This window comes from Ranitomeya variabilis, chromosome 1 (assembly GCF_051348905.1).
Source record: "Ranitomeya variabilis isolate aRanVar5 chromosome 1, aRanVar5.hap1, whole genome shotgun sequence".
Lineage (NCBI taxonomy): Eukaryota > Metazoa > Chordata > Amphibia > Anura > Dendrobatidae > Ranitomeya > Ranitomeya variabilis.
In genome coordinates, this window is record NC_135232.1 from 716308922 (window position 1) to 716319107 (window position 10186).

At 50.3% G+C, this 10186-nt stretch overlaps 1 protein-coding gene across 2 annotated transcripts; it reads right to left on the bottom strand.

Annotated features, from left to right (window-relative positions):
• Nucleotides 1-2306: 2306 nt before the first annotated feature.
• On the bottom strand, nucleotides 2307-9711 carry IFT43 (intraflagellar transport 43). Of its 2 annotated transcripts, none has more exons than XM_077267542.1 (9): nucleotides 9549-9711; nucleotides 9392-9478; nucleotides 7878-7936; nucleotides 7705-7737; nucleotides 7495-7541; nucleotides 6816-6888; nucleotides 6677-6752; nucleotides 3558-3620; nucleotides 2307-3491 (listed from the first exon to the last, which is right to left on the bottom strand). In XM_077267542.1, the coding sequence occupies exons 1-9, from the start codon at nucleotides 9588-9590 to the stop codon at nucleotides 3384-3386; spliced, it is 588 nt and encodes a 195-aa protein (XP_077123657.1). In that variant the 5' UTR covers nucleotides 9591-9711; the 3' UTR covers nucleotides 2307-3383. The 2 variants fall into 2 exon arrangements, with proteins under 2 accessions (XP_077123657.1, XP_077123656.1); XM_077267541.1 differs by having other exon boundaries at nucleotides 7878-7939; nucleotides 9549-9705.
• Between the last annotated feature and the right edge of the window lie 475 nt (nucleotides 9712-10186).

The following is a 10186-nucleotide window of genomic DNA, read 5'->3' on the forward strand; positions in this document are numbered from 1 at the left end:
CCAATAATATATTGTCTCCGGGTATCTGTAGGACCTGACTGACATGCACAAGATGTGACGCGAGGTCAGGCTAATAAATCAATATGTCATCAAGATAGATTACAACCAACCTACCTGTCAGATGACTAAATATGTCATTTACAAAGGGTTGAAAGACGGAGGGAGCATTAGGTGACCCAAATAGCATAAGATTTTCGTAGTCTTCTTCAGGTGTATTGAAGGCACTGTTTACACTCATCACGCTCCCTTATGTGGATGAGATTATATGCCCCAGAGGTCCAGTTTAGAAAACCACTTTGCCCAGATGATTTGATTAACAATAGATCGATTCTGAGTGCATGGCCCCTACCTGCAGATGTATCTCTCGAATGACCCGAGTAAAATACCCCTGACTCATGAGTGCAGAATCTACAGTGATTACAGGTATAGGTCTAGGCAATTTATTTGGATTGAGACGCTGGTCCTGGACAAACCGTCCGTCAATCAAATTAAACTCTGCCCACTGTCCAGAAAGGAGGAAATGACCTTACATTCACCAAAATGGATCTCCGCTGGTGAAAAGAATTGTGACCTACTCACAGAGGAAATATGTACACCCGAGTTGCTAACCTCCCTGCAATGTGGGCTCCTAAGTTTTGTGGTGGCCGTTTGCGGTTACATATGGATGGACAAATACACACAAAAAACACTCTCTCTGCTTTGAACTGCAGAGGTATCAAAAACTAGGTCTCTGATGTAGACAGCGGTCTGTACGAATAGCTAGAGACATGGCTGCCTCCAGGGAAACCAGGGTCTCATACAGAGCAAAGGCATCCTTGACCCTATCAGAAAGCCCTTGAAAGAACTGACTACGAAGCGCAAGGTCATTCCTCCTAATATTTGTAGATCACCTATGGAACTCGGAGAAATAATCCTCTGCTGGCCGTCTCCCTGTTGGAACTGGAGAAATAATCCTCTTCTGGCCGGTCTCCCTGTTGAAGATGATGTAGTTTAGACTCAGCCAGAGAGACACGGTCGGGGTCGGCATAGATAAGACCCAGAGCCTGAAAAAATTTCTCAGTCGTCTCAAGTGACAGAATGTCAGACGGAAAAGAAAACGCCCTGGCTTGAGGGTCAGCCTGGAGAAGAGGGATTACGATCCCCAGCCGTTGCTCCTTGGTACCCAAGGAGTGAGGGCGCAGCCTAAAATAAAGTTTGCTGGCCTCCCTGACGCCACAAAATTATACTGACCCCCAGAGAACATATCCGGCAGAGCGATCTTGGGCTCCACCAGAGATTAGAGCCGTGGGCAATAAGCCTGGCGTTAATAGGAGCTGCAAAGCCGTAGATCGTAAGTCCGCCACCTACAGGCCGAGTTGTTGTAGCTGCCCTGCCAGAGCAGCCACATGATCCATCATGGATCCAAAAAGGCACGGCTAGTAATAATGTCACCTAGTGACTAGGGATGCTGGGCGCCTACCTGATCCCTCAAACTAGGGGGCGCGCTAGTCTATCCCTGCCCCATGGATTACCCCAGAAGGTGGAGATGCCGTGGTCACGAACTTTGCTATGCTCGTATCTTAGCCCTTATATGATCCCTCCCGCACCAAGGGAGGCAAGAAGCTGAAGTGTATAGAATTACACTAAACAGACTGACAAGGGAAGACAAACAGGGATGAAAGAAAACTACAAATATACTCACGAAAAAAACCACAATGGAACACAGAGGAGGGATAGGTAGGATACACCAAATAGGAGAGGATGAGGATACACATGCAAACCAACTCCACACCGAAATCTCCTGAACAACCTTCCAACTCCAAACACTAACATATCTCCTCCAACGCCAAACCAGGAAGTAGAACTATCACTGGCAACTCCCAAAAGCGAACAGCAAGGATTTTGTGTGACCAGGGGCTGCGATCTTCTGGCTTCCCTGTCACGTTATCTCTGTGACACGTGTTTTGTCTGATGAGACCAAGGGAGAACTTTTTGGTCATAATTTAAAAAATGTGAAGCCAACGCTGCATCACCAGATCACCATCCCCACAGTGAGGCAAGGTGCGGGCAGCATTGCACATTGGGGCTGTTTGCAGGGGAAGGAACTGGGGCTTCAGTGAAGGGGGATGGAATTATGAAACGTGTTATGGACGAGATTACAGGTGGAAAAAGTTTTGAGAGGATTCTTCAGCATAACAAAAACCTTGGATTGTAAAAGGGGTGTGTAGCCCATACATGTACCTACACTTTACACACATGGTTAAAGTCATTGGTACCCTCTGATAAAGTAAGAAAACCCCACTGAAATAACTTGAATCAGACAAAACTAATTTTCAAAGTTAATTTACTGAATAATAAGAGACTCAGGAATTGATTTTGAATTGTGGTTCAACAGAAAAAAAGACAAAATAATGAAAATGCCCTAGACAAAAATGCGGCTATTCCTAGAGAAGATTGAAAATCATATGACCATAGAGACATGTTACACGGAGGTGCAACTTGTAATTATCACCACAGGAGTCAACAATTTTGTCAGTGACTATGGGTGAAAAGTAGTCATTGTGCTGTTTGGTATCATGCTGGGCACAACAATGAACATGGAGTATAGAAAGTTGAGGAGAGAGCTGTCTTAGGAGATTACAAAGAACATTATAGACAAACATGATAAAAGTAAAGGCTATAACACGTCTCCGGCAGCTGGATGGGCCTGTTACTACAGCGGCATATACTATTTAGAAATGTAAGGTATATGGGACTGTAGATGGGTGCGGCCACAAGAGGAAAACTGATGACAAACCAAGGAGACAGATAATATGAATGGGAACCACAGATGCAGAAATAAAGTGGCCACAGTGGCCGAGGTAGCAGTGGCCGATGCAGCAATGTTTTTTTTTCTGTTGAACCAAAATTTAAAAAAAACAAACAAGAAAGTCTGATCTTCGTTATTGACATTCAGGAAGTTTACGTCGTCCTGGTGTCAATGTCTGGTTGTTTCAGTCACCGCTGGGGTGATTGTGTCCACGTGTGCATGTCCTGTACAATTATTAATGATCACATGGACGATGCTCGTCATTGACAACCATGAAATTACCAAGAAAGCAAGATGTAGACGAAAAGATCCCGACTCCCGGTAATAAGGTCGACTCACTATATAATAGTTATTCCTGAGATTGTACACTGACATATCCCGCAAGAAAGGTGAAAACCTGCTGACCGCTGGGGTCCGACCTCTTCTCACCAATGTCTAGAAAACAGGACATTGAAATGCCATGGAGCCGCGGATGGACATCTGGATATGGGTCTGCTAGTCTCAGGGTTACGCAGAAAGTCGCCCCCTGGTGGCTGGGTGCACTAGAGTGAATGATGTTGCACTGATTGTGAGGGTAAGAAGTTTATTAGCATTGTCAGGCAGGCAGACTGTCCTCCCTCTCTGCCTTACCCAGGTCCCATTCTGTCAGCAGTTCTGAAGACACCTCAGTGTACAGCAAATCCCAATCCCAGCGGGCATCATCCTGCAGAGGAGAACCAGGTTACCACACAGTGTGCATCGTCCACTGAAGCCCCCTCAGGGCACTCACCTCCCGCACGTCCACTTCCGGAGACAAAACTTTGGTCAGGAGCTTGAGGTCAATGTCTTCATCCTAGGAAAACAGAAGTTGTTAGGGGTAAATCACCAGCGACTGCTTACCCACGCATGCCCCCCGTGTGCCCTTCACATAGGCTCCTCTCAGTCTATCCAGAGGGAAACGAGAACTCCATGTCACTTCATGTATGGGGAAGGGGGTTACTGCTTGTACGTATCATGGGGCATGTATATAATGGAAATAGAGACCAGCACATTCAAACTAGTGTGAACAGGTGCCAACCAAAAACCGTGCACTCCCCCTCCCATCAGCCACGGGAGATTTTAGGTAGTTAGCTGGTCCATTCCTGACCCATAAATTGTAGGCTTTTTTGCACAGGAGTGGTGACATATAAGGACAGGGACCCAACTTTTGAAGGACGCCTTGACGTGGCAGTTGGGCTCACATATATTGGCCAATTTATGAACCAAGTACCTTCTTTTTTTTTTACAGTATTTTTCATAGCAATTTTGCAGATCAATATTTCATTTATACATTTATTCATTCATATAGGGCAGCACGGTGGCTCAGTGGTTAGCACTGCAGCCTTGCAGCGCTGGGGTCCTGGGTTGTAATCCAACCCAGGACAACATCTGCAAAGAGTTTGTATGTTCTCTCCGTATTTGCGTGGGTTTCCTCCGGGTACTCCGGTTTCCTCCCACATTCCAAAGACATACTGATAGGGAATTTAGATTGTGAGCCCCAACGGGGACAGCGATGATAATGTGTGCAAACTGTAAAGCGCTGCGGAATATGTTAGCGCTATATAAAAATAAAGATGATTATTATTATTATTATTATACATTATGTAGCGCTTCCCCCCCCATTATCTATGGCAGTGATGCAGTTTCAATGTTAGTAGTCTTTATTTTTAATAATAATCTTTATTTTTATATAGCGCTAACATATTCAGCAGCGCTTTACAGTTTGCACACATTATCATCGCTGTCCCCGATGGGGCTCACAATCTAAATTCCCCATCAGTATGTTCTGGAGTAATCATTCTTGGTAAATCATGGTGCGGCCTTTATCCTATGTACCGTATATAGTGGCCAAGAAGCAGAAGTGAGCCAGCTCTCTGGGTATAGATGGGCCTAATCCTGGGCACGGACCACGCAATGAAAATCCCCAAATGGATCCTTAGCCAAGACACAGGAAATACAATCTGCTTTATTGTCACTATATGACTGGTTGTAACCATGGTTAGCTAAGCTACTGCAATGCCTTCACATTGGGCTAAGTGGCAGTGAATCAGAAGAACTACACTACATTTCTAATTGGAGGTATTTGCTATTATTAATATTATTATTACACCTACTATAAATTGGGATAGGACCTCGCAGTTGTGAAGTGAGACTGCGATCTGAGCACATACACAGCAGATTAAACCCCCAAGGGAATCAGAACCGGGCTCTGCAGTGCAGACTCAATAATGACCAATCACCACAGAAGATTCACAAAAAAACGGCACAAAAAGAACTCGGAAAAAACGAATAATCAAAATCCAAAAGTGGTGAAAAGTTAACAAGCAGCCCCGAAAGTAACACTGATCAGTCCGACATTTCTGGGAGTCTTATTTGAAGATCAAATACTTTCCTCCATTCTGAAGTGGTTACACAAAGAGCGCCTAAATCACCGCAAATTTTCTAAAGGATTTTTTAGCACTCATACCTGTCACACAACAAGATGGTTACAAAAGAGGTTCTGCCTCGCTGCGGGAAACATCCGTGTGCAAAAAGTGGGCACCCTAAGCCAAACAGTGATTAGAACGGAACCCGGTGAGAATCTGCGCACCGTAACATCTCGCCATATCAGTAGTCGGTAAGAAGAGGTGCAGACTAACACTTCTGTGCAGGACGCACACATGGTGAGGAGGGGGAACGGCAGCGCCAGTGACTGACAAGAGTCCAGATAGTCAATTTAGAAAGCAGACCTCTGAGCGGCAGGAGTGGGTGCACAGACGGGATGCAACATTATTGATCATGGAGGCGGGTTTACTCCTCACTCATTCCAAACCGGATGAGATACAGTATATCCCATACATCGTACAAGCGCTCACTGTCATGGTTCTCAATGGCAAGAGAATGTAGTAAAGCATACAAAAGGACTAGCTCTTGGAAGATGGGAACTCGAGCTGACCATGAGCTAAACCTACTGCACAACTAACAGTGGCCGGGTAGCGTGCCTACGTTTTATCCCTAGACGCCCAGCGCCAGCCGGAGAACTGACTGACCCTAGCAGAGGAAAATACAGACCTGGCTTACCTCTAGAGAAATTTTCCCCAAAAGGCAGACAGTAGCCCCCACATATATTGGCGGTGATTTTAGAGGAAATTGACATACAAAGTATGAAGATAGGTTTAGCAAATTGAGGTCCGCTTACTAGATAGCAGGAAGACAGAAAAGGGAACTTCACGGTCAGCTGAAAACCCTTTCAAAATACCATCCTGAAATTACTTTAAGACTCTAATATCAACTCATGACACCAGAGTGGCAATTTCAGCTCACAAGAGCTTCCAGCCTCAGAAATAAACAATCACAGAGAACTGGAACAAAAATGCAAAACAAACTTAGGACAACAAGTCCAACTTAGCTGATAGTTGTCTAGGAGCAGGAACATGCAACAGAAAGGCTTCTGGTAACATTGTTGGCCGGCATAGAAATGACTGAGGAGCAAGGCTAAATAGAAAACTCCCACATCCAGATGGAAAACAGGTGAACAGAGGAGATGAAGCACACAAGTGCAGTACCACCAGAAACCACCGGGGGAGCCCAGAAACCAAATTCACAACAGCTCACGTTTTATGAATCTTGATTACCTTGCTCCGTCCCCAGGGGGCGCACCTTACATGTTCGTGTGAGTATTTCAGCCTGTTTTTTAAGTGACTATTTGATGCCATGATTAAGAGCAGGTAAGCCGCTGGAAACGGCGGAGCTCATCACTATGATTCTACGCTGACAATGTGGTTTTCACCCAAACATTAATATGGAGGACTTCATGGCCCATCTGTGGCTGAGCTAAGGATATAATACCAGATGTATCGGGGGTGGTGTGGATATAAGCAGGGCTCTCACCAGGATCTGGAAGGCTGCATGTCTCATCAGGTCATTGTCCAGGTCTCGATACGTCATCACTCGATTCACCTGAACACTGCAAAACAAAATGGATGAGCAAGCCCAAAGTCACTGGGGGATGGGAGCTGCAGCTGCTCACCTGGGGGGCGATGCCACCTGAAGGGCTAAATCCTCCTCCTGCACGTCCTCTAAATCTGGGATCACAGGGATGTCTGGGAAGAGAAGGGCAATAATTACTCCTTTTCCACACACCCCCAATCCTGCGCCCTCTCGTCTCCACCCGACTCTACCCCCTGCCATGTCCACACCCACCCCCAACTTCTCATCCCCATCACTCGCCTTCAACTCTGCACCCTCCCACCTCCGCCACCCACCCAAGACCTCTCACCTCCACCACACGATCCTGCACCCTCTCACCTCCACCACCCACCCCAACTCTGTGTCATCCCTTCTCCAGCAACCATCCCAACCTCATCTCCAGTACCCACGCCCAACTCTGCACCCTCCCACTTCTGCCGCCCACCTTCGACCTCTCACCTCCACCACCCAATCATGCACCCTCTCACCTCCACCACCCACAATCGACCTTTCATCTCCACCAACCGATCCTGCACCCTCCAACCTCGGTCCTGCGCCCTCTCACCTCCACCACCCACTCCAGACTGTGCGCTCTCCCACCTCCACTACCCATGCCAAACTCTGCACCCTCTCAGCTCCACCACCCACTCCCGACTCTGCGCCCTTTCACCTCCACCACCCACTCCCGACTCTGCGCCCTTTCACCTCCACCACCTACCCTCAATAATGCACCCACTCACCTCCACCTTCATCGGAATCATCCAGACTTCTCTGCCTCAGGCGACTGCTGCAGACGAAAAACAATCACATTGTAAGAAGTGCGGATTCTTCAATGTCCGGCGCAGACACACACACACACCAGAGTGGGCAGTGCACTCACACACAGCCGGCAGTGCAATCACACACAACCGGCACAAGTATGATGGACAGACACAGATGTTAGAACTTACTCCTCCACATCCTCAGCGCCGCGCTTCCCCAATCTACAGAGCAGAGAAAACTGATCAAACCTCAGCGGCTGTACAACATGGGCGGCAGATCGCCCACACAGCGGTGGCACACGCCAGCAACACGCGGCCGATGTCAGTACAATTGTAAGGGCAGATTACAAGCAGCCACTCACTTTGACGTCCCCGACGACTCGTCGGCCCAGCCCCCTTGTCGCAGTGGCTTTGGAGGTCCCTGCTAAAAAAAAAATAAAAATAATGAGAAGCAGAACGGGGCGGTGCATAATGGGTTATGTGATCATATATTGCCTGAGCTTATAAGACGCCATCGATATAATTTATCCTTCCATATAACGTCACACCCCACCCACACAGGGTGCTGCACATGTGTCCTGGGGTCCCAACAAGGTGAGGGAGGACGCACTCCTGTGAGGGAAGGCGAACACGCTATGGAGTCCCGGTGAGGAGGGCGGGGGAGGACATGCTCTGGGGTCCCAGTAAAAGGAATGGGGAAAACAAGCTTCCAGGTCCGGGGGGTGGGGTAAGGGGACGACACGCTCCGGGGTCCCGGTTGGGGTGGGGACAACGCGCTCCGGGGTCCGGCACAGTCCACCCACACAGGGTGCTGCACATGTGTCTTGGGGTCCCAACAAGGTGAGGGAGGATGCACTCCTGTTAGGGAAGGGGGACACGCACTAGAGTCCCGGTGAGGAGGGCGGGGGAACACACGCTCTGGGATCCCAGTGAAAGGGAGGGGGAATACACACTTCGATGTCCCGGTGGGGGGTAGGAGGGGATAACGCGCTTCGGGGTCCCAGTGGTGGGGGAAGGGGATGACGCACTTTGGGGTCCCGGTGGGGGGAGGGGACAACGTGCTCCGGCGTACAAGGTGGTGGTGGGGACGGCGCGCTCTGGCGTCCTGATGGAGGGGACAAAGCAATCCAGGGTTCCATGGGGGGAGGGGACAGTGCACTCTGGGGTCCCGTGGGGGGGGGGGGACGACAACGCGCTCCGGGGTCCCGGTGGTGGAGGGACGGTACGCTCCAGGGTCCCGGTGGCGGGGGGGGGAAGGGGACGACGCACTCCGGGGTCCCGGTGGGGGACGTGCCTTGGGGTGTCGGTGAAAAGAGCAGGAGACCCACTCTGGGGTTCCAGTGAGGAGAAAGGATAAGCTCTGGGGTCCCATGAAAAGAGAGGGAGGGGGGACACACACGCTCTGGGGTTCCGGCAAAATGCGAGGGGGGTAAACTTGCTCTGAGGTCCTGGTAAAAGAGGTGGGGGAGACACACTCTGGGGTCCCAGGGAAGGGGGGGAGCGACACGCTCTGGGGTCTCAAGGAAGGGGGGGTTGGCGACACCCTCTGAGGTCCTGGGGAAAAGACATGCTCCAGGGTCCCATCATTTGAGGTGGGGGACACGTTCTGGGGTCCCGGCGAAAGGAGAGTGGGGGGAGAAACATGCTCTGGGGTCCTGGTGAGGGGGGAGAACGCTCTCTGGGGTCCCAGTGAAAAGAGGGGGGACGCTCTCTGGGGTCCTGATGAAAGGAGGGGGGACGCTCTCTGGGGTCCTGATGAAAGGAGGGGGGACGCTCTCTGGGGTCCTGATGAAAGGAGGGGGGACGCTCTCTGGGGTCCCGGTGAAAGGAGGGGGGAGGACGCGCTTTGGGGTCCATGCCCGCTGCTGCCGCTCACCTCTCTAGATGACGAGACCCGGGCACTGTCGCTCTCCTCGGGCTGGACATCTTGGGATGCCCGGGCTCGGCGCCCCATCTTTATTCCCTGGGAGAGTGACAAGGCGGCAGTTAGCGGGGGTGATGAAGACGGGCGCAGTTTGGAGGTCGACTCTTACCGTGGATCTCCGGGCCTCACCGAGCTCCAGCGCGTCCTCCATCCTCTCCGGGGCAGTTTATCGGTTACCATAACAACAGCTGGACTTGGCGGACATGCGATCAGATGACCACGCCCACTTCCGGCTGTGCTGGCGGCGAGACGCAGCGCCCTCTGGAGGTTCGCTCTAGATTGGTCGCGGTGTGTCCCGCCGGCTTCTGTCACCTCTGGGCGGGCCGGCAGTTCATTCTGAAGTTTCTTATCTGCAAAATTGTGTTTTTTGTTTTTCCCAGATTTAATAACAAACATAAGAAGTCACAATAGCAAAATACACAGCAGCGCCGGGCGTGAAAAGCTACTTCAAAGCGTAAAAGTGGCACAAAAATAGGCATAAGAAGTGGCACTGAAGGGTGTCATGGAAGAGTGCGGTGAGCTGTTCCAGTGCTCTCACACCGCCGAGACTTAGGGGTGGCCGCAGGGGGCTGTGAGGGGCCGGTGTGATGGCCGCAGGGGGCTGTGAGGGGCCGGTGTGATGGCCGCAGGGGGCTTGTCGGGCTGTGAGGGGCCGGTGTGATGGCCGCAGTGCCCCCAGATGTGACGGAGTGGGTGCAGAGAGCTGGATCACAAACACTTCCATACTCAGACCAGAGTGGGACCACC

Excerpts from the sequence above, each read along its gene's own strand:
- IFT43 (XM_077267541.1), bottom strand. The coding sequence starts at position 9,590 with ATGGAGGACGCGCTGGAGCTCGGTGAGGCCCGGAGATCCACG. Across the intron at positions 6,889-7,494 it reads TGATTCCGATGAAGGTGGAG|ACATCCCTGTGATCCCAGAT; the intron begins GTGAGTGGGTGC and ends TTCTCTTCCCAG. Across the intron at positions 6,753-6,815 it reads CAGGTGGCATCGCCCCCCAG|TGTTCAGGTGAATCGAGTGA; the intron begins GTGAGCAGCTGC and ends TTTGTTTTGCAG.